Source organism: Anomalospiza imberbis, chromosome 2 (assembly GCF_031753505.1).
Source record: "Anomalospiza imberbis isolate Cuckoo-Finch-1a 21T00152 chromosome 2, ASM3175350v1, whole genome shotgun sequence".
In the NCBI taxonomy this organism is placed as follows: Eukaryota; Metazoa; Chordata; class Aves; order Passeriformes; family Viduidae; genus Anomalospiza; species Anomalospiza imberbis.
The window spans coordinates 52,424,847-52,451,694 of record NC_089682.1 but is presented as its reverse complement, the minus strand read 5'-3'; the positions used below and the strand labels follow the sequence as shown (position 1 = coordinate 52,451,694).

The 26,848-nt window shown below is 38.4% G+C and overlaps 1 protein-coding gene and 1 long non-coding RNA gene across 2 annotated transcripts in view; one reads left to right on the top strand and one right to left on the bottom strand.

The window, feature by feature from the left end:
• The first annotated feature begins 6,729 nt into the window (after window positions 1–6,729).
• Window positions 6,730–26,848, top strand: part of F5 (coagulation factor V) — a 32,902-nt gene continuing 12,783 nt past the window's right edge. The window contains exons 1-13 of the mRNA XM_068181041.1: window positions 6,730–7,020; window positions 10,087–10,178; window positions 11,150–11,272; window positions 12,359–12,571; window positions 15,371–15,514; window positions 16,457–16,678; window positions 17,213–17,378; window positions 19,112–19,289; window positions 20,364–20,466; window positions 20,840–21,051; window positions 21,812–21,962; window positions 22,645–22,857; window positions 24,592–26,527. Coding sequence (XP_068037142.1) covers window positions 6,860–7,020; window positions 10,087–10,178; window positions 11,150–11,272; window positions 12,359–12,571; window positions 15,371–15,514; window positions 16,457–16,678; window positions 17,213–17,378; window positions 19,112–19,289; window positions 20,364–20,466; window positions 20,840–21,051; window positions 21,812–21,962; window positions 22,645–22,857; window positions 24,592–26,527 — 3,914 coding nt within the window. The 5' untranslated portion in view covers window positions 6,730–6,859. The remainder of the gene's footprint in view (window positions 7,021–10,086; window positions 10,179–11,149; window positions 11,273–12,358; window positions 12,572–15,370; window positions 15,515–16,456; window positions 16,679–17,212; window positions 17,379–19,111; window positions 19,290–20,363; window positions 20,467–20,839; window positions 21,052–21,811; window positions 21,963–22,644; window positions 22,858–24,591; window positions 26,528–26,848) is intronic.
• Window positions 16,060–26,114, bottom strand: LOC137468868 (uncharacterized). Its single transcript, XR_010996221.1, has 2 exons — window positions 25,979–26,114; window positions 16,060–16,671 (listed from the first exon to the last, which is right to left on the bottom strand). It is a non-coding gene; the product is annotated as an uncharacterized lncRNA (long non-coding RNA).

Here is a 26,848-nt window from a genome sequence, read left to right as displayed (position 1 = left end):
TAGATACTGTATTAAGAGGTGGGATTTTTTTTATCCATAATTCCTTAATTTCCTTCCATGAGATTATTTTCTTGTATGTTAGAAACTGAAATCTACTTTTGTAGTAGAAGCCTAATAGTTTTGGCTTTGCTGCTGATTTCTAACAATGTGCATTTTTTATTTTTTCCCTTCCTATTTAAATTCACTTGAGAGCTTTGTGGAGGGTTTTTTCACAGCTATGAATGGTTATATTTCCTCTAGCTAGAGTAATATTTTAAAAGATGAAAAAAAAAAAAGTTATTGTCTTGTTAAGAAAGTCTGACTACAGCTTAAACAAGTAACTGTAACTAACCAGTCTTTGAAAGGTGATTTCCACTTGAGCGAGACAAGAGATGGAAAATTTGAGGAGACAGAGGAGGAATATTGGTTATGTAGTCTGTTTTTCTTGTAATTAAGGAACAGTCATATTGACAAAAATACAGCTTGAGGGTAAAGGGAAAAGATTGCTATGGCAGAGCAAGGTTCAATCTTGATTATTTGTCTGCCTCAGCTACGCTAATTGCCAGTCTAATAGCGTGGTTTCCTCCTTGGGATGAACATGCATGGAGCTGTTTGTGGATTCAGATACTGTAGAGGCATCCAGGCTTTAGCAGCCACTTCTGCCCTGTAAAATGTAAGGTTTATATTAATGAAACTTGGAGGAAAGGACCATAATGTCTCTGCATATCTGTTAGGTTCACTTATATCATTAGGTTCACTTAAACTGCCTTTCAGGAAAGCACTTTGTCTCCCAAGCATCCATCTTGCATTCTGCAAGGTAATCAGAAGTTGGGTGTCTGCAGTGGACAGAATTTACTGTTGGGTAGGAAGATTGCTCCCAATCCTGGCACAGCTGGTCCCTGTTTTGGCTGTCCTGTGTACCATGTTCTTACTTACATGGGAATACATAATCAGGTTGGGTGTTCCATGCTAAAATTGACTTTCCTCTTGATGTGTCTTCACTTCCTCTTTTTTGGACAAATATTAAGCAATGTTTATATAAGTGAAAAGTAATGCTGGCTGAAACCTGTTGAAAACTTAACCACACCCACTGAGTCATGCCATAGGAATTTGCCTAGGAGACTAATCTCAAAGATGTTTTGGGCTTTCTGGTAAAAAAGGAAGCAGCTGTCCTCCACCCAGTAAATAGGGGAGCAAAGAGAGAGAGTATGACTTAAGAGAGGGAGTACATGACCAGTAGTGATGTATATGTTTTTCCTTTCATGCATCAGAATCTCTTGAAACATCCTTTTCCCTAAAAAGTATCTGTTCTTCTCCTGTCAGAAGGTGAATTGGTTTCATAAGTCTCCAGTAAGTTAAGTTATAAAATACCACATTCTTCCTTGTCAGGCTTTTGATGAAAGCAAGTGGCATGTTTTTTTTGTTTTGTTTTTTTTTAATGTATAAACCAAAGACGGCCTTTTTCTCTGACCCTAACAGAAAAAAAGGCACAGCAGAACTGAAGAGAACTTGCCAATGGCTTCCATCATCAACATGATATTAAATGCCTTATGGCATTTTTAGTCCTGCACTGTCTGGTGTTGCAAAAGCCAATCCTTGGTGACTAAGACATGGTGTTCTGCTTGGCTGCTTATCAAAGTGGTCATGCCTACAAGCAAATTTGATCTGGGTGTACTTGCAGCAGCAGTTGTACAGGACCTTAATCCTCCTCTTCCTTTGGGATTAATGTTTAAAATTCCTGATAGAACCAAAGATTGCTGCTGTAGGAACTACTATAAACATGCAAACATAGTAACTTCAGTTAAAGCTTCTGTCAAATTCTATATGATAATTAATTATCTGAATTTTGTATCGGCATCAGAAGAGCCTCTGAGAAGTTCTGCTCTGCTCACTTTCCTACTACACACCTTACAGTTCTTATGGTTCTTTGCCTTCTGTTTCTTGCTCTTGGACTTTGGGTATGTTCTCGTTTACAGGTGCTGCATGCAGTGAAGGTGTGGGTGAAATTTTGATTATTCACTGTGATTATGCACAGTGAATGAGTTATGATGCAAAGGGAATAACCTCACAGAGATGTAAAATAATGACCATCACAGCCTATTGTCAAATTTCACATATCTAGTCTTCAATTTACATGAAATGTAAAAATAATATAATAGTAAATAATTTTAAAATACCAATAACTACTTCCAATTAAAAAAATTAAATGTGGAAGATAAAAATCAAAGCAGTAACTATGGGAAGTGCAGTTCTGTATTTAGTGTTTTAAGAGTCTAATCAAAGCCTAAGCTACAAGTAACGAAGGACGGAAATAGTGTTAAATGGGACAATTTCAACTTTGTCCTTCTGCAGTAGCATTTTTAAGTGTGGGAAAATAGTTTGTTTAACCAGTTTGCTAACAAACAGTCTGAGCCATTGCTAGAGAACTAGAATGCTTAGACTTTGTCTATGATGTGAAGTCTGTAGGGACACTTATAATTTAGGGTCTTATGCTAAATGGTTACTGATTTCATGTTTCTTTCTGAAACATACTTATCTGCTTTTCTAGTGAAAAATAGCCTTTTATGCTAGAAACTTGCAAGATCTGTTTTAAGTCTATTATTTGGGGGAAAAAAGATATCTGGATGTAGAAAATTCAACTGTATAAAGAATGAAAAATTTCATTCATTCAGAATATCGTCCTTATTGTTGGAAGTAGGTGTGTACAACTTGATAAGAAGCTTTCTCTTTTTTGATAGTCCAGCTTCAGTTGCAATAAGGATTTATGATGAAAAAATACTATTCTTCCTAGTTGCAAACTCTTTCACTGGTACCCTTTCTGTTCTCTACAGAAAGAAATCCAAGATGAATATGCTGCTAGACTGACAGCATGAGGCCAGCTGCTCCCATGGTGCATATCAGTTGTAAGCTTGGGCAAATACAGAAATCTCTTAGTAAAGAAGACAAACTGGAACACAGAGAACACAAACAATGTGTAGAAGCAATATTCTCTGTTGAGTCAAACTGAAATTTTTCTGGCAAAAATGAAACACACATGAAGAAAAAATGGGCTTCACTTGAGTCAGTCCAAAATTTTAAGTGGTATATCATTAACACAGAGTTAAAGCTGGTTTTTGAAGAGAGGAAGCTTGTATATCCTTGTTTGTTCCTTAAAATTATTTTCTAAAACCACAAGCCAGTGGTTTTGGACAAATTCTTCAAAGCACTGAAATTAGGTTTTACAGCGTTTAGAAAATAAACATGTTTATTTTTTTTCCTGTAACTTTACTGAGTTCAGAATCTCTGTACAAATAGTTTTTGGTCCTGCTAAATAATTGGTTTTGGCAAACATCAACTGGAAAAACACCCACTTCTAACAAGGGACATATGCTTTTCTGCTAAGGAGAAATACAAGTTTAAAACATGAATGTATTTAGGTTTAAATCAACATGATTATTTGTCTTCTGAAGCACTTCTGAAGTGCCAAGGCAAACTGAAATGCCTTTCTACATTCCTGCTGCCTTTTAGTTTGTTTATGACCACAGTTACACAGCCTGCCTTCCCTTAACAGTGCACACAATGTGTTCTTGTGTGGGCTGTCATCAAAACACATACATCTTCTTTTGTGTGACTTGTTCTCTGAAAGAAAGCCTTCTTTCTCTTCCATCTTTTCTTTTTGCCTGCTCATATGTTTCTTTGGCATAGCACATGTACTTTCAGCTTTTAAACTGAGCTGTTTCACAGGTTAACCTTTCTTGGCTTTAGCACCCACTTGCAGAAGTGAAGATATTCGGCTGATGGCCTCTGTTCCCCTTAGTGCCTGGCAGATTTGGTAAGTGCCCCCTCTGTCTTTTACCTCCTTCAGAACCACGTGTTCACTGCCGATTCAATAATTAACTCCTTGTTTGCCCGTGAAGCCTGTTCACCCTGCTCCAAACAAGGTATGCTGCATCGATCGGTGTGTTTGAATGAGAGAGAGATCTCTCTAAGGGCATTATTAGCAAACAACTCCACAATGGTACAACTTTTTTTTTCTCTGTACTAGTTCCCTCTCTGTCACCAGTTGTGAAAGCTGATGGCAGGCATCAGGATGTGTCTGCCTGCTGGCACGTAGGGTATTTTTTTGGTGAAGTAGAACCAAGTTTGTTGCGGATCCTAACTTGTTATTTGCAGCAAGTTGCATATCACCACTTTACATCTCTTTTTAAAGATCTGTTAGTGATCACTCAGAATCAGCTTAGGCTATTTCACCCAGTCTAGGTGGAAAACTGGGACTGCCAGTTAATTTTACAGGTGAGCTTTTAGAGCAGGACTGCAAGTATACCCTCAGTATGTTTTCACATGTAGCATAACAATAAATCAGGACCATAATTACTGGGTGTCAGAATAGACAATAATCTTGCCCAGTTGGAAGATGCAGACTTGCTTTTAGTGTTAAAAAATATTTCTTAGGCTTCTCTTTCCATGGTTGATTTTAATTTGGCATTTCAGTATCAGTACATCCCACAGGTACTACTTTCTTTTTGGAATAGCCTTGTTCATTGTGTTGCAGAGATTGTCTTGCCAGCCTGCACTGGACCCACATTCTTCCATGCATGGCTTTTGATCACATGATTTTTTGACGTTGTTGACTTGTAATTTACACTTGAACATGTCAGTAGGCAATGAGGATAAAATATGAAGTTTGCAGCATGTGCAGTGTTGTGAAGTAGAAAAAAAGATCACTGCTAAATATATGAATAGCCAATAAAATTGCATTGTCTTGGAAGATTCCAGCCTGAAAGAATATATTCTGTTGTCACTTGTCATGGACTAATAGTAATAATAGCTTGCAGGCAACAAATGCGATTAAAAACAAAATCATATGTAAATATTAGACTTTCACAACATAGGATAGACTTTCACAGATAGGATATAATTGCAGATATTAAAAATTAATGATCAGATGGAAGGGAACAGCATCTTTGGATTATTAATAATGATTTTCAGAACACTTAAACGTCATAAAGCCTGGAGGATACAATGGGATGGAATAGCTTCAATAAAAGAAAAAATCAAAAAAAAAGTAAGGCTGATGCAGATGATTTCAGGCAGGGGTCAATTTTACATTGATACTTAAAATGTGAGAAGAGAAAATAAGCAAGCAGCTAGTACTGGATTTCTTGTTCTTAAAGGATTAAAGAAAGGTAACAAATGGTAATCAATGTAGCTTAATGGAAAGTATCTGTAGTTCAATTTGATGCTGATCTTTAAAACTATCAGTATGATCAGCCATACTTATGAAAGAAATTCTTACCTTTAGAGTGATGCTGCATAATTTGTTGACTAAGAAATTTCAAAAATACAGCTCCCAAATTCCTCAAAATGGATAAAAGGGAAGTAACCAATTGATGTCAGCTTTGATGATGCCCAGCTCACGGACACAAAGGAGGGGGCGTTAATCACGTTATCTGGGTATCAATTTTTAGCCTGCAATATTTTAGCTTTTTATTAAAAGGAAAAATTCTTAGAAGCCTACTTATAATGGAAATTTCTAACGCGAGCACTTAGTTCACTAAACAGAATCGCAGGAAGATTTGTTTAAAGAAATATACCATGATGTTGGTAGTCATGTGCTGTCTAAGTGAACATGATTGTTCTCAGGTGTATGCACCAAATGATCTTGATGTTTGTTAGTGAGAATTTAGCTGTTGGTCTTCATCTTTTTTTTTTTTTTTTTTTTTTTTGTGCCATATTCCCTATTTCTTTCAAGTCCTTATGGTACCATATAGTTTGGATAGAATTAACCAAGCTGCCAGTTAGGCCATTCTGCTGTTAAAAAATATATCAAACCTAGAATTGATCAGGCTTTCTTTTGAAGTAGTCCAAAATGAAATGTTGTCCTTTTTGTGTAGTTCTGGAGTGGAGTTATTTTGATTTGGGGGTGTAGGTAATTTTTTCATTAAAATATTAGGAAAACATTATTGAAAAGGTTGTTTTCATTTTCTGGCCACAACAAAAATAGATAGGATTTTTTTTCTAATTGAGTGTGTGGGAATCATGATCAACCATTTACTTGTTTTGACCAACTTCTTAGTACTGGCTAAAGCAGGGAAATATTTTTGGTAATACCGTTGACATTGGTAATTATCTTATCAAAAGATGTTTTCTTAATAATTTCTTGTTAGATAAATGCCAACAGACCCTAGTCAAGACTAGATTAAAAGTCTCCAGTCTGACTTGGTAGCTGCCACTGAGGAGCCCATTGGTTACTTACTACCTGAGGTATTTGGGAGTGTAATGGGAATCAAGCTGAAGCTGGCAACATTTGGAAAGGCAGCTGCCTTACTGCTCTGAGCGTGCAGTGTATGGTGATCTGAACTAGATTGTAGTTCTGCACCCAATTCTAGTCCCCATACCTAATCCTTCAGTATTTTGCTTTCTGGGAATGATTTCTTAGGAGGTGCAGCATCTACCTGGGAAATTTCCATCAGTGCCAGCCATGTGCTGGATTTCTCTTTTCTGGGAAGATAGAAAATATGCCCCCCTTCTTCCTAACCACATAAGTCAAACATCCTGTAATTGAAGTAATCTAAATAATCTTCTGCCTCTGATATCCTGCTGCTTCAGTACACAATGACCCAACCACCTAATGGGGCTGAAGCTGCTTCTCCTTGGTGCTTGTCTCTTGCTGGAGGCATGTGGAGGAGGGGAAGGTAGTTTAAACAGTTTTTTATCTCTATTGGATCCCTGTCAGTAAGGGGAGGCGGAGGTGAAGAGCAATGACCTGAGCATAGCAAATGTTGTTACCCTGTTGCATCATAATTATTACATTTCTGAGGGGAAGTTAGAAGCAGCAACGGCAATAAAAGCAGTGGTTTCTGCCTTGTCTTCCAGAGCAGCTTTAACAGGCATCTCTACCATGACACTGCACTGCTTGCAGCTTTTTCTCTTGCTTCTGCTTGGTTCATGGTGGCCAGACTCACAGCAGCATGTGGTGGGAGCTGTGAAGATCAGGGAGCACTATATAGCTGCACAGATCACCAGCTGGACCTACAAACCAGAACCTGAGGAGAAGTCCAGGTAACAAAGTACAGGATAAGAGGGATGAAATTAGTCCTACCTTGGGACTGAAAAGTGATTTTTGTCTCTCATCTCTTGTGGAACTGTAGAGCCCAGAAGGACTTTGGAGCCCAATCTGTTGATTTCAGAGGAACTTGGTTGACCTTAAACAGTATGATCTGAACTAGAGCCTGTGACATATTAAAAGCTCCTTTTATTTGCTGCATTAATGGATAGAATTATTTTTATGTTTTCAGAGCACTTCTGTTAAATTAGCTCCAGGACTTGCTTTTGTCATTTTTGCATAACTTTATGTTGGTTGTTTGGGTTTTTTTAATGTATTTATTTTAGGTACATGGATGCTGAGCAATGTTAAGTTGAGCCATGGTTTGGTAAGATTTCAAAAACTTTAATACATTAGAATTTGCTGAAGGAATAATTATGTTCCAGTTTTGATGCTATCACTTTCACTTAAATCAGAGCTAGATGAAGTTTGGAACTAGCTGTACCATTTCTGAGTTGTTCAGGACTTTTGTGAATGTACATTCTGAGTTCTGATGAGTAAAGGCGTTAAGATCAAGCATTACTCTGCTTCATTAAGTGAAAGTACTGATTTTATTTTTTTCAGCTAGCATTGCACAGTGGCTAGCCTACCTGCATCCACCAATCAAGAATATAAAATATGTTATTTTTGTTACTACTACTGTCCATAGGATTATAAACACTGCAGGTGCACTGCTGCAGATTTCAGAATTTAAATGTAATTTCAAGTCCTGTTTAAATTAGGAGGGAAAAGTAATAAAAGTAAACATTAAAATTAATTAAAAATTACTTGTCCACCTACATTAAAAGTATTTTTTCTACTGCTACTTTTATATATATGTATTTATATCTAGGTGGATGACTTGCTTTTTTTTTTTTTTTTTGTTTATGATTTTTTTTCCTAAACATGTATTGCAAAAGATACTTCCAGTTCAGATTATGACTTTCTAACTTTTTTCTTTTTCCAAGATCTAATTATAACAAAGCTTCTGTGATTTCTAAAACCCCCTCAAAAAATTAATAGAGCTGGTATAAACATAATGTCAAACTGCCAAGACAGAAGAAAATAGGATTTAAAGGTAGGAACATGAAGGCAGATGCCATTTAAGTATTGACCTGGACATATGAATTTACTAGTTAAAACTTCATTCTCTTCTACACTGGGCGCATCAATGTAAGCATCAACTGCTGTTTGGTTAAATTCACATTGTGGAGGGAGTCTTTTCATGCAGTAGAGACTCACAAGACCATTTAAAACCTCAGCTGAAGTTCTCTGAAATAACCCAGCAGTATTTTATATGAGTCTATTGAGTTTCCTTGCCTAAGTATTTAGAGCAAGTCACGTCCCAAATGGGTCTAATGAATTTTATAGAGCTTCTAGAAATTTCACTGTAACCCAAAACAAACAAGCAAACAAAACCCAACAAAACTACCAACTAAAAAAACACATCCAAAATAGAAAAACAAACCTCACAACACAAATATACTCACTAATGAAGAGTTAATGGCTTGGATTCCAAAGGTATTGGAGTATGTAACTTGTGCTGATTTCAGTAGAAGCTGAATGTCTATATGCAGTGTAAGAATCTGATACTTTGGTGCTTCTATTTCTAAATAACTTGAGATGCTAAAAGGAAAATGGACTCTTCCTGAACTATTTCCTTAATTTTGGCTAGAAAAGGATGCCTTATTTCTCTGAGTGTCAGTTTTTATCTTCACAGAGGTTTGTTGCTATGTACAAGTGCTATTTATTTATAAGGCACTTCAGCACAAAGTGAAAATGTATTTTATGTGCATTTTGCAGTGTTGCTGCTGCAATTCCTAAAAGTCCTGTAACTAGACCTGCTTGTGTAGTGTGAAATTTCTGAAGTGTTAATGCAGTAGGTATTTAATTCCTCCTCACTATTCAGTTGGCACTGATAAATTTCCTCTTCTACCCTGCAGTCTCATGTGCATATTCTCTTGAACATTGCCACATTAGGGCAGCTCTTGTCAATGAAGATTATGGATCTCATCCTTCTCCCTAAGGAGTTAAACAAAATTTTATCAGTGACTTTATGGAGGGGGGAATTAATTGAAGCACCAATTGCTTCTGCCTGACTGCTGTGGCGAGAGAGGGTTGCGGAGGAATTTACAAGAGATCTCCCCCTTTTGGACTGTGGATGTCACTGAAGTGGGTTCTCTCTGCTCAGCCTCCCCATGCTTGAGCAGCCCATCAGCTCCTCACTGTCCAACATGCCTGAAAGGGCATTATAAAGAGAACAAGTGGAATTACTGTTGGATTCAGTCATCATAAACCCTATAGTAAATCAACCAATAAATGTGAAGGGCTGTTATCCTTTTAACCCTTTTCTCGTCATTATTTCCATTGCAGAAGTGTCATTTGCTGGTTTCCTTCTGCTTGCCTAAATATTTCTAAGAAAACATTATGTGGTCTCCTGGGTGCCAAATTGTTTATGTAACAAGACTATGGGCACTTTGCAGTGTTTCTCATTTTCTAACTTGCCGTGACATCTTTAGTTGTTGTCAGAGAACAGCTTTGTGCTTGCCTTCAGAGTCATTCCTGTGACAGGAGCTTGCTGTTAATGCTGTTGTAAAACCCTTCTGGTGAGTCTTAAAGTTCAAACATAGGGCTGAACAAACAGAAATTCAGGTTTCTTTCACTCTGTCTTGTCAGATGCTTTCTAGGTTAAGTATGGTTAAGACACCTTCCTGTGTCTTGGACAAAACAAAGGCATCTTTATGCCTTTGTAGAATCAAAAGGATCCATAAAAACCACCAGTGAAATCAGCGGTGAACTGTTCTAGGTATGGATATTGGATGCCCTGTATGACATTATCTGGTTCGGGAACATCATAAATTCAATAGAGTAAGAGGGAGAAGTGAAGACACTACAAAGAGTTGGACTGTGTGCTTTGCCTTCAGCAAAATGTGCAAGTGATTAAATATATTTCCAAGATTCATTTTTTGAAATTTCCATCAAACAGTAATGGCATCTCTGAGAATCTTTGTTCTTTCAGTATTTTTTGTAACTTTTGGTTTCAGATTGGAACATTCAGATCCTGTGTTTAAGAAAATTTCTTACAGAGAATATGAAGTGGATTTTAAAAAAGAAAAACCAGCAAATACATTTGCAGGTAAAGAGGAATGAAATGTTTTGAGTATTTTCATTTGTTCCTTATTTTAAAGCCAGTGGCAACTTAAGCAAGCTTGTATTTTTCCGTTCATTTTTGCACATAAATCAAATAGGCACAGGACATGAGGTCTCTACAGTGCAGGAATGAGGCTTCCAAAGGCCGTTGGGCTTTCAGAGGATGTGGCTGTCTGCAAACAGTTGCACCATACAAAGTTGTTCCCTTTGTTTTCAGCATCTGATGAGATTTACCACATGCATTTAGATTTGGCACAGCCACAGTAATGGCACTATGAATTCATTGTGAAGGAGCCTAAGGCCTGAAACTAAATATATATAAAATAGTTTACAAAAAAAGAGACTAACAAGCCAAAAGTTGTCTTAACAGCTTTTTCAATAGCTTATTTTTGCAACATGGGGAGTAGGGATACAAGCTCTTGAAATCTTTTGCAGGAAATGCTTCAAGAAATTTGCAGTGTGGAACTGATTATTTACTTGGATAACATTTGGGAATCGAAAGATCTCTTTGTTCTGTGACTTCTGGCATTCAGAGTGCTACTTAATGTGCTTGATGCCTTTCTCTAAACTCTTAAACTATAAAATGTTTATCTTCTAAAACTATTTAAAATAATATGTGAAAGGTGTCTAGAAATTTTCAGTGAAACTCAGGATGAATCTTTTGATAGAGTTTGTGTATCTGTAAATAACTTTTCCCCCCTTATTTTCCCATGATTTTTAAGTGCTAGTTGCCAGATGCAAAATGTGTAACATTTTGGAATATGCACTATAGGCTTTAAGTTCCCATATGCCTTTTTATGGGTAAATCTTCATTGCAGTGTTATTACATTCTCTGCATTAATTTGGGGACTTGTACTTTGAGAGCTAATATTTTCTAAAGGGGGAGAAAATTCTTTGATTCACTGAACATACTGTTTTATTAATATTTTCCTCTTTCTTTATCTTGAATAACTACAGGACTTCTGGGACCAACCCTGCGTGCTGAAGTGGGAGATACTTTAGTGGTTCACCTTAAAAATATGGCTGACAAGCCAGTCAGTATTCATCCTCAAGGCCTAGTTTACAGCAAGAATGAAGAAGGTAAATACTGTAGAAATTCCATGTTTTGCTCATTTGCTTGTAGACTACTGCATGAAATGTTGACAGAAGTCCAGATCAATGTTTGAAGCTATGTGTAACACAAATATCTGTTGATCCTGGATTACACCTTCACCTCTGTTGTTAGCTCCTTTCTTGTTCATCAGTTTAACACTAGGAATATGAGTGCCATGAGCACAGTTTCCTAACAGTGCTGATCATGCTGTTCTGATACTCAGCATTTAATGCTCAGCTTTGTGGTGCTTTGCTCCACACCCTCATGAGACCAGCAAAAAGAGATGATAAACTATGACCAAATGGACTGTAAAATATCTATACCAGCTCAAAGTGAGTTTGGTTGCTCATGCTTCTTGGATTGCCCTGCCCTGGGTGCTGAGCCAGAGCTCTGACCCACAGTTTACAAATTCATGCAAGGCTTTGGTTGTTGTGTGGGTGCAAAAGGAGTTTTGCAAATCCATCTCATGGAGTTGAACAGAACATTTCATTGGAAAGTGATGGGCAGTTCAGTTTGACTGTCTTATTAATTAACGCACCTTTTGCACTTCGGATTTCAATTCTCTGTCTCCCCTTTGTCATATTGCAGATCTGTTGGATATGGCAGGCACAGACATGAGCTATTCCTGCCTCCATATGTGGATGTGCAGTATGAAAAAGGCCTAAGGCAGCAAGTCAGTGCCAGCCCATGCAGTGGCTTTATGAGAGACAGTTAGGTGACAGGATGGGCAGCATTCCTCTGCAGAGCACCAGTGAGCAGAGTCTGAACCTTCATCCCATCCTAACCTTAGTCAGACTGATGAAGAGTCAGACTGATGAAGAGCCCGACCTTTTGGCAGTGATGATACTTCTAGGAAATCTTCAATCTGTAAGAAACAGGATGGTGGTGGAATAGCTACTCTACCCATGCTACTCTCAACAATGTGTGAGTGGAATCATGAGTTATCTCTTTGAAGCTGAATTATATCATATAAACAAGATCAAACCAAGCTTTTGGAGCTGATTGTAGGAAGATATTCCAAGCATTTTAATTGCTCTTTTTCTTCATGCCACTCTACTGACTTTTCTTGGCAGGCTCCCTGTATGATGACAGAACATTACCTGCAGAAAAACGAGATGATGCTGTACTTCCAGGCCAGCTCTACACATATGTGTGGGATATATTGGAAGAAGTTGGTCCAAGAGAAGCTGACCTTCCTTGTCTTACTTATGCTTACTATTCTCATGAGAACATGGCGATGGATTTTAACTCTGGTCTGATTGGAGCATTGTTGATTTGTAAGAAAGGTAATGAACGCTGTAAGACTACTATAAGGTAATATATTTTCATTAACAAAGATGATAATGTATGAGAGAAGATATATTATTTTCTTTTTCACATCTTTACATGCAGTGCAAAACAAATGTTTTTTAACATCATTCTTTTAAATGTTACAGTTTTTTAAATGCCAGCTTTTATGGCGTTCCATCCTATAATTATAGGATGGGCAGAAAACATTAATATATAGATACATTTGCCTGCACTGGTTGCATTTGCAGTTGCTTAACTGCTAAGTATATGACCTCACATTTCCTGTCTAAGAATAAATATTTTCTAAAACTTCATTCAAAATGGTTTGCCCATTTCAGAGAGTAAGGCAGGAAATAATTGTTTTACCCATTGTCTTTTAAAGGTTGTCTGATCAAGAGCCTGGAACACTCTCTTCTGTAACATGGCTTTAAAATTGCAGAGCAGTGTGTCTTTTGCTAGTCATTTGAAGATATGGCCAAATTTGAACAGGTCATAAGTCTTGAAATTGTTTTTGCATGTGACAGAGACTATAGATTTTAGCAGAATGAACCATTGAATTCCATCTCCACTAATAACTGGTGTCTTGTAGCACTTGTAAATAGCTGCTAGATACATATCCCTGGTTTGAAGGACAACTGAAACAACATGCCACCATGTAAAGTACTTAAACTACTTACTGGTCCCTTAAATCCAAGGTTTTTCCAAATTATATATCCTTCTTGTGGTGAACGTGCTGTGAGTTATTTAGCCTGATTTAGTTTGAGTCAAAAATTTTGTGCAGACTGTAGCTAGACGGCATGGACTTGGACCTCAAAGCTTCCCTGAAAGTAAACAGAACACTGGTTCAGTGTGGGTTGTACAGGGACACTCTCCTCACCCATAGATACCCATTTTAATGCAGAACACACCTACTCTTATCACCTCAAAGGAGTTGCATTAGCATTAATTATGTTTCTCCTAAATTTTTTTGATGATTGGTGCTTTTAGCATTATCTACGACTTGTTATTTTCCTAATTTTCTTGGGTTTTATTTCTCTGGGTTTCTGTGTATATGCATATTTTATGGCATGCTGCTTGAGCTAATCTGGGCAAATATTTGAAACTACTTCCTTCTCAGGCTTCTCAAATTCATGCACTCTGGGCTTGAGTAGGATATGAATTTGAGATGGACTGGCATGACCACTACCTTCAAGAAAACTTGGATTTATGTTTATGACTAGAACAAAGACAAACAGCTCACTATGCATATGTTTAAGATTTCTGAACACAGATTTTTGACTGGGCACTGTGTCTGGTAGACATGCAATATACCTGTGTATTTGGTCTGCCTGGCATGGAGTTTATTTTCTTCACAGCAGCTCATATGGCACTGTTTTGGATTTGTGGCTTAATAGCATTGATAATACACCCACCCATGTTTGAGCTTTGCTGAACAGTGCTTGCACAGTGTCACAGCTTTCTCATTTTCCTGGTCAGACCTCCCCGAACAGTGGGCTGGGGATGCACAAAAGGTTGGGAGGGGACCCATCTGAACAGATGAAACAGATTGGTCAAAGGGTTATTTTCTACCATTAACATCATTCTGCAATAAAAATGGAGGTAGAGGAGGAAGTGACAGTGTGGGGAGAACAAAAGGTGTTTACTTCCAAGGTGACTGTTTTTGAGAGACTGACTGGGCATCAGTCAGCCTGTGGGAGATGATGAGTGATTTCTTCTGCATTGCTTGTTGTTTTCCCCTCTTTCCTTCACCTTTGAACCATCTTTATTGACCCAGGAGTTTTGTCATTTTTGTTCCTTCTGTTCTCTCTCCTGTCCTGTTGGGGATGGGGAGGCATTGAAGTGGGTGTTTGGCTGCTGGCTGGGGTCAGCCATGGTCTGACACATTTAAGACATGGTTAAGGTTATAATAAGTGGACTTTTGAGTTAAAGCACTGCCTGAATGTTCTTTGCGTGGCAAGTAGATAAATTCCTCTGTTGATCTGAGGCTTCTCTTGTGAAGAAAAACAGAACTTTGTAGCTTCTCATAAATAAAATACATTAAAGATAATTTCTTCCACTGCCTCTTTTGCTAGGTAGAATAATTAATAAATTTGCAAATTTTTCGTTCTTGCAATCCAGAGATTGCAAGATTATGTTTTGAAAGTAGCAACTGGAAGTTTTTGATGTGAGCAATCTACAGAAAGAATCAGTAAAAATCACACCAGTTCTGTGTGGCATGTCCATAATGAATTCTACTTCTACAGAAATTACATCTGTATCACAAAATCACCCAGGACAGTTTCTTGTAACTGATCCAGTGAAGCAGTGTCTGCTGAAGTCTTTTCTGTGTAAGTGTTGTTTGCTGGGTGGTTGATTTTAAGCTTTTTAAAGGTGCTGATGACCTCAGTGCTTGAAAAGGTGCTGTTCACACTGCTGGTGAAGCTGCCATCACTCTTCTCCTTGCCTCACAGTCTGAAAAGAGAGGGCAGCACCTGATTGTGAACTGAAGGTGTTTTACACTCCCCTTCTTTAAGGTGATCTCTGCAACACATTGCCAGAAATTGTCTGAGACAATTCATTGCATGATGTTTATTTTCTCTGGAATACTTCAGACTTTTGATTTTGTGGTTACCCAATCCAAAAGTAATTCCCGAAATAAAATCACATTATGAGCATTCTTAGGGCTTTTTTTTCATCAGGCTCAGCCAGTACATGGTAACAGGTGAAACAAGCTCATTAAATATACATAATGCAACTACATGTGAAATCTGCTTTATTTCTGCTTCAAATTAAGACGTGTTGTTTCTCCTTCACAGGAAGTCTAAATGAGGATGGGTCACAGAAACATTTTGACAGGGAATACGTACTGATGTTTGGTGTGTTTGATGAAAACAAGAGTTGGCAAAAATCAGCATCAGTCAAGTATACAATTAATGGCTATACTGATGGAATGTTACCAGGTACTGTTCTGGCTTATCTGAAATGAAACTAACATTTATGAACACTGAATATTACCTTTTGTTGCTTTTCATGCACAAGAATGAGAATGTGGAGAAATGGGATACAGCCTTTTTTAGAATGTGGCTGTGAGCATCTAAATTTTGGAAGAAAACCTGTGGTGCTGAAAGGAAGTCATGCCAGATTACTGATAGGAATAATGAGATTACTTCTAAGAAGACTTCTGCTTGAAGAAAAGGATTACTAACTTAAAAAAAAATTAATAAGCTCCTTGTGGTTTTTTTTTTTTTAACAAGCTGATGGTGAGAGAGTGATTTGATTAAGTGAATTGTTGGTTCTGCAGCATATAGAACATACTGGATGCAAAACGTCCTGAAAGTGGGAAGTCAGTTATCATTAAAAGACTCAGTTAAGTGAGAAAACTAGGAAGTGGGGCTGTTCTGTTGCTAGTGCTTTTCTGTTGTTTTCCTGAGAAAAAACTTTAATATCTCTCTCCCATCCATTGAGCAAATACAAAAGCTGTCTTAAGTGGGGATTTTTTTAAGGAAATATTGAGGAGGGTAGTTACTGTCACTAGGTACCACATCAGTCTTTAGCTTAGATCCTTGCTTTGTTCTTTACATTTCCTGCCCTATTTTCGCCTCACTCCCCAAGCAAGGACAGGTCAGCTTTCCAAAAGAAGGCACTGTATTTTTTCTGTTTTTTTGCCAGCTTGTTGTAAGTCAGTTTGTCACTTGCAGGTCAGATTTAAACATCTATCTTCCACTGACAGATGATTTTGGTATCTGTTCCATTTACATGCTTCTGAAACTTCCTCTTGTTGCAAACGTGGATCACAGCATTTTTTTTTAATGTTTTCAGTGGAGATTCACTGAAACCTAGGCTGCATGGGGAACTTGCATGATTTGTCTGTATTCTGAACCCTAATCTCTTGTCTCTCTCAGATTTAGAGGCTTGTGCATATGACAACATTAGCTGGCACTTGATAGGAATGAGTTCCAAGCCAGAAATCTTCTCCATTCATATCAATGGCCAGTCCATGGAGCAAAAACATCGCCGAGTTTCTGCTGTTAACTTGGTGGGAGGAGCCTCAACCACCGTAAACATGACAGTGACTGAGGAAGGAAGGTGGCTCATATCTTCTCTTGTCCAAAAGCACCTGCAAGGCAAGGAAACATCTAGTTATTAGGCACCTGTAAAGCTGTCCTTCTCTATGTCCCAAATGGCTTCCACTGTTTTTCAACAACAGTACAGTTAATCTGTTTCAGGTGGTTTTGTCATTTCACTGAGAAACTGACCAAGAACCAGGCATTCTGTTGGGAGTGCATGGTGAACTGAAAGATGTTCTTATCTGCAGCTTTACTGCAGTGTCCATATCACAGAGCAACAGTGATTCAATACTCCAGCACCTAAGTCTCTGTGAACTGTTCAGATAAACACCACTATAAAATTAGTAAGAAACCACCTGTTTCCTGAGAAGCTGAGTACTTTTAGCTAAAGGTACTTCAATGTGATGAAACTATTTTCTGTTCATCATTTGCAAGTGGTATCTTTCAGCAGTGATCAGAATTCTGTTTTAAAGATGGAGAAAAATATCTCTCTTATAAGAGCTGGAGATACCTTTTGGGGGTAAAAAACAGCTGAAGTGGTAAGAGTTCCTCAGATGGGAAATCACTATGGTCCTGTTTCCTCTCAATTAGCTGGAATGCATGGTTACCTCACTGTAAGGGACTGTGGGGACAAAGAGGTGAAGAAGAATCGTCTCTCCTACAGAGAACGTCTTATGGTCAAAACCTGGGACTATTTCATTGCTGCAGAAGAAGTTACCTGGGATTATGCCCCAAGTATTCCAGACACCCTTGATAGGTAAAATAATAGTTTGTCAGTATAACAGGGAATGTTAACATGAAATCACAGGATAATTGTGGTTGGAAAGAACCTCTTGGTATCCAACAGCAAAGTTGCACTGGACTTTATGCGGTTGCATTTTTATTGTTTCCAAGTACAGGGACACCTCAGCTTCTCTTGGCACCTTTGCAACTTCACAGTGAAAAAGTTTTTCCTTATATCTTAATGTTCTTCCTCATGTTGCACCTTGTGCCATTGTGTCTCATCTCTTCACCATGCAGCTATGTGAAGCATGTGGTCCTGCTTTCTCTATAATGTCAGTTTGATAGTTGAGGTTAAACATAAGATGCTCCCTTAGCTATGTCTTAGCGTGACTAAAGAAACTGGAGTTTTGCTTCTATGCCAAGTGCTCTGGCTCTCTGATCACCATGGTGGCCCTTCACTGGACTCTCACCAGTGGCATTGACTTTCTTCGCTAAGAAGCCCAGCAGTGGACACTCTCTTTTTCCTCTCACAGGGAGCCCAAAATAACAAGATGACTGAGGAATTGTCCAAAGTAGCATACAAGCTTATTTTCTAAAATACTTTCCAGCATCAATTCTGCTGAAATATACAATCCTTAAGAGGAAGAGAAAGGGAAGGAGGGAGGGAATATTTCTGGAGATTAAAAGTTTTTAGAAGTTCACTACAATAAAGTGTTTAGGGAACAGGAGAAGGAGCTCTCTATGAATGACATCTGCATGGTACCAATGTAGATGGAGTAAAAGTCATAATATATAAGCATATTGGGCTATTTTGCTCAACTTAAGACAAATAGAAGGAATAGAAGGAATTCTGTAGCATACATGATGTCATAGTGTACAGTGCACTGTGGGGTTAAATTTGCAATCTGTCAGTTCCCCAGTGCTATTTGTGCCTTTACGAGCCTTTATAAGCTGATGCTCATAAGAATCTTTAAGGATTTAAGTAGAACAAAACAAATTCCTTATTCTTTAAGGGTTATAGTTTCATATACCTCCTTAGAAATACAGTGTTTGCACAACTCATTCTCCTTTGGCATGATTTGCTTCCCTTATATGCTCTTAAACTGCACAGAACAAACTTTTATATCTTTTTTGCCAGTCACACTGCCTTACTTAACCCCCTCAGTGCTCTGATGTTTCCTCCTTTGTTCAAAACTCCAGAGTTTATCCCTTTTCAGTATCCTTTTTTGAAGTGTGAGTGACAGCAAACATGTTGCTCTGTGTAAATTCCAAGTGTTTATTCTAGTTTTTCTCTCAATGTTAACAATTTCAGTATTTGAAACCTCAGTGTAACACTACTAACTTGCATGGTGTCTGACTGGGATTAAGATTGTGTTCTTATTTCTCCTGGAGTCTTTGCTACTGTGAGCAAATTGATTTTTTTTTTCCTCCATGCTCAGCTAGGCCTTTGAAAAAGAACAGTGATTTCTGTCTTACCTTGAAAGTATACCTCCTGCTTCAGTTTGTTTCATACTTGTATGTACACTGTTAAATGTAAACTGTGATATTAATTGGTCATATGTAATGCAAAACGCAAGTAATGATCTAAGATTCTTCTTACCCAATTTAGGTTAGAATTTGGGATGAAAAGCTTTAGGTTACTTTAGGGTTTGGATTTTTTTTTCAAGCAGTGAGATTTCTACCAGTTGCTTGAATACTAATTTTGTATTTTAACAGATGCTACTATTCAAGTTTTGTTGATCATTTTTCTTTTATTTTATTTTTAAGACACTATAAATCACAACACTTGGACAACTTCTCCAATCTCATAGGTAAAAGGTATAAAAAGGCTATTTTTACACAATATACTGATGCCAGCTTTACTAAACGTCTGGTAAATCCTCGTCCCAAGGAAACTGGAATCTTGGGCCCTGTTATCAGAGCTCAAATCAATGATAAAGTCAGAGTAAGTAACACAAATACAGAGATTATTTATACTACAGCATGTTTTTCATTGAGGCAGAGATACAAAGGAACTAGTTTGATTTTTGTTGTCTTTCAAATAATATAGCTAATATTCTAAATATTGGTCCTGTTAAAAGGTATGATCACAAGTAGCAGTGTTTAGCTTGCATTTTTCAGTGTTCCTTCTATAGTTTCCATGACTGTGCTTTATTTTGCAATGTAAACATGCTTCAGTCACACTCTGTAAAATATATGTTGACTGGTATATGTGTACTGGTCCAAAATGGGAAAAAAACCCTAGACCTGGGTGGACTTCTGAGGGGATTTGTATGTAAGGCTGAACTTCATGAGCCTCTTGTTTCTTATGTTGATATTTTTTCCAGCTGTTTTAGACAAAGGTACTCAGTTTCCATGACAAATGTTATTTCATGAGGTTATACCATGAAACTACAAAATATTAGCATAGCAAGCTTGTGTTGCTGCAACATCTACTTGTCTTTCTGTTGTCATTTAATGATGCATCACAAAGTTCCATGACCTTCAACTTCTATAATTTCCACCATGACTCTGTGGCTCTGAATTTGAGCTTAGCATGTTCCTTTTTTTCTTTTCTCTTTCTCTTTTTTTTCCAATCATGATTTTGTCAAGAATAGGCAAGAAATTTTCCCTTTTTCTTACATATCCCCTCTGGGTCTTAGAATCTGGGACAAGCTTTGGTTTTAATTTTTTTTTCTCCCATATTGAAGGTTTTTAAGAACTTCAGTCTGTAACTTCATATTTCCAGAGATAGTGTATGCCTAGTAGCTAGAAGAACAACTGTTCTTTTTAGACCTTCCAAAGCCCAGCTGTAAGCAGCTGAACTTCACTCAGTGGGGTCTACAAAGTCCAGCAGAATGGTAACAGCATTTATTCTTTGGGTCTATAAATCAAGCAATACTTAAGACACCCTTTTGCCTTTCTGGTACTTTCTGGGCTAAACCAGGCAAATTCTACTGTAGTGGTAACTTCATTATATATTCAGACAAGGATTTGTTGAATCCTAATTTTTTTTTTTTTCATTTGCCTATCAATGTAGATTGTATTCAAAAATAAGGCCAGTCGACCCTACAGCATTTATTTCCATGGAGTGACACTTGCAAAGAATGCAGAAGGAGCTGATTATCCTCTGGATCCCACAAGTAAAAAATTTGTGAAATATATTTTTGCATATCACTAACTGCTATGGATGGTTTTGTTGCTTTGAAGGAGGTGCTGTGGCTGGGAATGTGCATGACTGGGAGACCTCATTTCTGTGCTCTGCCTCTGCTTACGTGTTGTGTTGCCTTTTAGAAAAACCAAGGTATTATCTGCAAAGCAGAGACAAATACCCTCTTTGTTGTGTTAGTTTTCTATTCTTGTTTGTGATTTTAGAGAGACAAAAGTTCTTGCTGAATTTCAGTTATCTCAAGGTAGCTTTTAATGGCCAAACTACACCAATGTCATTAGAAGGTGCAGCTTGATATAAAGATCTGGCTTTGAGTTTGTATCATTACTGTTCTTGTTTTTCCTTAGGCAATGGCACCCAGAGTAGAGGAGTTGAACCAGGGAATATGTACACTTATGAGTGGAGAATTACTAAAACAGACCAACCCACTGCACAGGATGCACAATGTATTACAAGGCTGTATCACAGTGCTGTAAATATTGAGAGAGATATAGCCTCTGGATTGATTGGCCCACTTCTGATTTGTAAAAGTGAAGCACTGACGCAAAAGGGTGTGCAGGTAACTTGTTTGGGCAGATTTTGCTCAAATAATGCTATTTATTCTACACTGAATTTAGTTTTACTTCCTTTAGAGAACTGTTCTGTGGAGAGCAGTTAAACCAATAGGCTCCTGAAGAAACAGTCTTCTAACTGTCCACAGCAGTAAGGGAATTATGTTCTGTGTTTCTTAGCAAGCACTAAGAAAGGTCAACAAAAGGTCAGCCTGACTTTAAAGTCTATTTCTAGACTTGATAATAAATTTTCCTGCTGCTATTATGTTTTCCTACTCTGAAGATATTAATATCTGACCTGGTTCCTTTCTGTCTTTCTGTAACAGACAACTCCACAGCATCTGACAATCTCAGGCACAATGAATCTAGAACAACCAAAACAGCATGGGAGCATTCTGAGAGAGGGCTTCCCTTTACCAGTTATTGAAATCTTGCTTGGCAAAGACTTAAGCATTATTTGAGAGAAAAAAATGTCAGAAGCTTTGTCAGGTCAATCCAGAAGTCTGGTTCTGTTACAGAGAGCCCAGTCATAAACCACCTGTGTATCAGCAGTGCTAGAGGCTTGCTCAGCATTCCACTGCAGGTTGGGTGCAGTAGTAGGATTGAAGTCTGGAGCCTCTGCTTCCTTCCCCATAACCTTTGGATCACACTTACCAGGACTCTGGTGAAGCTTATGTTGCTTACATTGTAAGAAAGAGATTGTGGGATTGAGTTCTTTTTACATGTATCAGCTGATAAAATGTAACTGCTGGGTTGATTGTCTTTCAGAAAAAGGCGGATGAGGAGCAGCAGGCAGTGTTTGCTGTGTTCAATGAAAATAAGAGCTGGTACCTAGAGGATAACATCAAGGAGTACTGCAGCAACCCAGCCACTGTTAAAAGGGATGATCCCAAGTTCTATAACTCGAACATAATGCACAGTGAGTGGGATACTGAGATGAATAATAGGAAAGCTTATATGAACCTGAGCACTCAGTGATTGCTTGTTCTCAGAAGTACATGTGATTGGGGAATCCTCCGGAGAGTCAGTGAACTTCTGACTGTGCCAAGGTGGCACTGGACAGAAATAGGAATGATCTTGGAATTAGAAAGGTTGGAAAAGACCTCCAAGATCAAGTCCAGCCTCTCACCTAATACTGCATGCCCACTAAAACATATTGCAGAGTGCCACATTCGCTTGTTTTTTGAACACTCCCAGGGATGATGATTCTGCCACTTCCTTTGGGAGCCTGTTACAATAGTTATACACTCCATATATGGTGAAGAGCTTTTTCCTAATATCCAACCTGAACCTTCCCTGGTGCAGCTTCAGGCCATTTCCCCTTGTTTTATTGCTAGCTGCCAGGGGGAAAAGGCCTACCCCCATCTTGCCACTAGTAGCTAGGCTGGCGCTGGACCCTGACGCAAAGGCAAGGGTTAACTAAATTTTGATGCAGCGCCCTGCTCCTTAGAGATAATATTTTCAGAGATGGAAATTACCATGGTTTCAGGCCTGTGCCAGTCTCTTTCCAGTGCAAACATGAGTCCAGTGCACTGACATCAAAGACTGGGAAGTTTTAAAACAAAAATATTGAAACCACTTTTCCGTTGCTTTTCTTTTAGCAATAAATGGCTATGTGTCTGACAGCAGTGAAATCCTTGGATTTTGCCGAGATACTGTGGTTCAGTGGCACTTTTTCAGTGTTGGCACTCATGATGAGCTTGTCTCTGTTCGCCTTGCTGGACACTTTTTTCTGTACCAAGGGAAATACGAGGATACTTTGAGCCTTTTCCCAATGAGCGGCGAATCAGTCACAGTGGAAATGGACAATGGTGGTAAGTGGTGGAATTATAGTGTTTGACAGCTCTTCTAAGACATTATTTAATCCCCAGTCTATAAAGACTATAAATAGGAGAGAAAATTCTTCTGATAAACACAGTGCTAGAGAACATTGAATCATTCCCCAGTGCAAGTCATGTGCATGGAGTCTTGCTGGCTACACCAACTTAGCTGTATGCTGTACTGAGGCTCTTTTTGTTGGTCATCTTGTGATTTGTTTTTTTTTTTTTTCACTTCACAATTAATACTGGGGTTAGAAATGATAATTTTAAGGCAGGATTCTTCTCATAAACTGGTATCAACTCTATTGTATAATTTCTAGGTTTGCCACATTCTTGTCTATTCTGAGCAGTCTAAAATGGGCTGAAACTGTCAAATTCTGCTGGTCATTAATGGGCAAAATGGCTACACTTGACCTTAGTCTTGTGGTTATTCAGCAGCAGTAAATTCTGCCTGCCTGAACTGGGTTACTGGACTGTGGGATGCATCTCGATGCCTAGCTAGAATTAACACCATGTCTTGGAAGAGGAGCCATCAGAACCCATGTAGTTCACATTTAAGGCATTACTTCCAAAAGGACAGATTCTTTGTAATTGAAATCTGTCCAATTTGAGTGATCATTCTAAAATCCCTCAAGGTTTAGGTATCTTTATCCCATTTAAAATATCTTATTTTTTAAAGAAATATATTTTATGTGTTGCACAGCATCAAGACCTTAAAAATGTTTAGGTGGCTTGTATTGCTCAAGACTAAGGAATCATTAAAACACTATTAGACTTCATGGAAACTTCCCCAGTAATAATCTTGTATTTTTGTTTGATTTTGGTATGCAGTCTATTCTTTCCATGTAGGCCATATTTTCTTTGATAAATTTGCTGGTTTTAGAAATCAGGAAAGCTGTGCAGGTCACTTCAAGCTGATCAATGCAGGAAGATTTGTATGTGACCTTTTTAATTAAAAAATCTGTTTATCAGGGTGTTAGTTCTGTCTATTCTGTCATTTCTGCTAGTTCCAAAAGCAAGGTATAACAAGCAAAGAACTTGATTTGATGTTGTTTAGGGAAACAGATTTTATTTTCTTCTCTGAAGATTCTAATTTCCAATAGAGAACTTACCTTGTGACAAGGTTTTGGAGGAATTATTAAAACCTTTAAATTAATTTGAGATGACTCAGATTGGCAGTTTAATAGCTTGTGTCAGATTGGAAATTCAAATTGCTTTATTCTTGTTATACTTTATTAAAGATCATCCATGATTCATTCAAAAACTTTTAAAATACTGTGTTTGCCAGATGTTTGCCAATATTGCCTCAGAATGTATTTGCTCTGCTCAGAATGTTCTATGTAGCAGTGTGTGTACCAGTAAGGACAGGATAAAATTGAAACTTTATCTTGAAAGGTCTCACTCTTAGATCCAGATCTAAACATAGGATCCTTTAATTTGTTTCTTTCTTTATCATATCCATCTCTTTCATGGGTTATTTTTGGATTCAGGTTCTAGTTACAGCTTAATCTAAGGAAAAGAGTTCCATCTCCTAGATGTATTTATATGTGCTCTTATTTGTCTACATTTAATAATTATTTTTTCATTGCAGTGAAAGCTTATGAATATCCCAGGTAAAGATTAGCAGTCTTCTATAGCAGGTGCTGTAGAAGCAACCCCAACTGTTTGCCTTGGCCACTTACATGACAGACACTGTCCAGTCTCATAACACTTTTATTTCAATTGCAGGTACTTGGCTTTTGGCATCCTGGGGCACCCCAGAAATGAGTTACGGCATGAGGCTGAGGTTCAGGGATGCTAAATGTGACTATGAGGAAGATGAAACATTTGATGTTGTGGCTTTAAGTCCCACCAAGACTGAAAGAAAGGCTGTTACCACCTCAGCTGAGGAAGATGTGCAAGAAAATGAGGAAAACAAGGAGGAATCAGATTACCAGGATTACCTGGCTTCTTTTTATTCCATCCGAGGCTCAAGAAAGGCAGCAGGTGATGAAGAAAAACAGAATCTTACAGCCCTGGCCTGGGAGGAGTATGAAGACACTGATGCTATGAGTTCTGAGGTGCCAGTTGGCTCAGGTCTGATAGCTATAAATAGTAGTGGAACAACAAACAACTCTAAGTTCTTAGAAACTCATATCACTCCTCTTCCCCCAGTCAAGGCCGAAACATTCCAGTCAAATCACACATCAATTACAGCAGAAGAGGATTTATTTTTAGTTTCCACAAGTGATGGAGAAGCTGACTTGGTATTTGAGAATAGAAGCCAAAGCAACTATGAAATAGCTCACAGTAACATGTCTGCAGGTGAACACTTGCTGAGCAATGGGGAAGGCCCAGTGAATGTTGCAGAAGAGCTTCCAGCTGGTGGAAATGACAGTAAACCTTTTCCAGAAAAACATGAAGAGCAAAGCACAGGAAGAGGAAATTACACCACTCACCAGAGAAGGAAAAGGCGAAGCTCACTGGCCATTAAGTTTTACTCTGTCCAAAAGATGAATGCCCTTCTAAATCATGTCCGAAATAAAAATGTCTCATTTTCTGACAAGACTGATGCACCTCATTTTATGCATCATACAGAGAACACATCCAATGAAGCCATGGTGGGAGCTGGCCAACTGCCAAATGAACATGATGGTGATCTGGAAGAGGAGGGAAAGAAGATGGAAAATGCCATGCACACAGTTAACTTGACACTGGATTTGGACCTCATAGTAGGAGATAGGTCTAATGCATCCAGCCTTTCTGAACCCAGGATATCCAAAGATAAACCAGCAGATGTTTTTTCTTTAGAATATATGTTAGACAATACAAGCCCTAATTCCAGCCCTGCTGTAGTGAAGAACTTACTAGAAGCATCATTGCACAGGGCTGGGAAATACTCATCTAAAATGACTAGTGAGGAATGGAATTTGGTATCTGCAAAGATGAATCTGGGATTAGAGGAAAGCTTAGATAAATCTGCTGGTGGTAAGTTAAATCATGGCAGAAACAGTACAGCATCCATAAATAAGGAGGATATGAAGAAGTATCAAGGGTTCTCACATATAATGGAGGAAAACCAGAAAGGGACCCACATGCACCCAACTCATAAAGGAAAGGAGGGAAACAACAATACCTTGACTTCGTCTGGAACCTTCATCAAGATCCGAAGGAGAAAGAAGGAAGACGCAAAAATTACCTACTTGCTGAGCCCAAGGAGTAGAAACCCCAAAAAGCCCAGCAGTTCCATAGCAGGGTTTGGCCGTGCGTTGCTTCCAGGTGGGACCAACCACACGGCAACGCCGTGTTGCACAGATGGCACCAGGGCAGCCAGCGAGGGCAGCCAGAGAATGGATGTGAGCAGAGCCAGGCACGGAGAGTTGCTGGGTGACAGCCTCACCCCACGGCAGTTCAGGCCATCCATCACAATTGGCCTTCCCCGGGCAGATGGAGACTATGACTATGTGATAGGAGAATCCTACAGTGATGAGAGCTCGGGTGGGGAGTACGAGTACCATTATGTGAGCTTTGATGACCCCTACATGACAGACCCCAAGGTGAACATCAGCAGAGAGCGTAACCCTGATGACATTGCTGAGCACTACCTGCGCAGCAGAGGCAACAAGAGGAGATATTACATTGCAGCTAAAGAAGTCTGCTGGAATTATGCAGGATACAAGAAAAGGTTTGCCTAAATCGTTTGCTTTCATTTGGCACACCATCCTGAAACCTCCTTGCAGAATGTTGATTCACATGCTGATAAACTTAAAAGCATCTGTAATGTGCCATCTGATTTCTGACATTTCAGTGGCAGAACCATAAGAATTTTCCACAGGAGACTCAAATCCCTTAGAAATGTCAGAGTGAGATCACTATAATCAAGCACAACACAGCTAAGAACTCTTTTTTTTTTTCTTAACCCCCTTTTGTAGACTCACTAGTAATAGTCTTTAATACATCAGTTATAAAACTCACTGTGAGTTTTATAAGAGGTAATCTTGCAGCT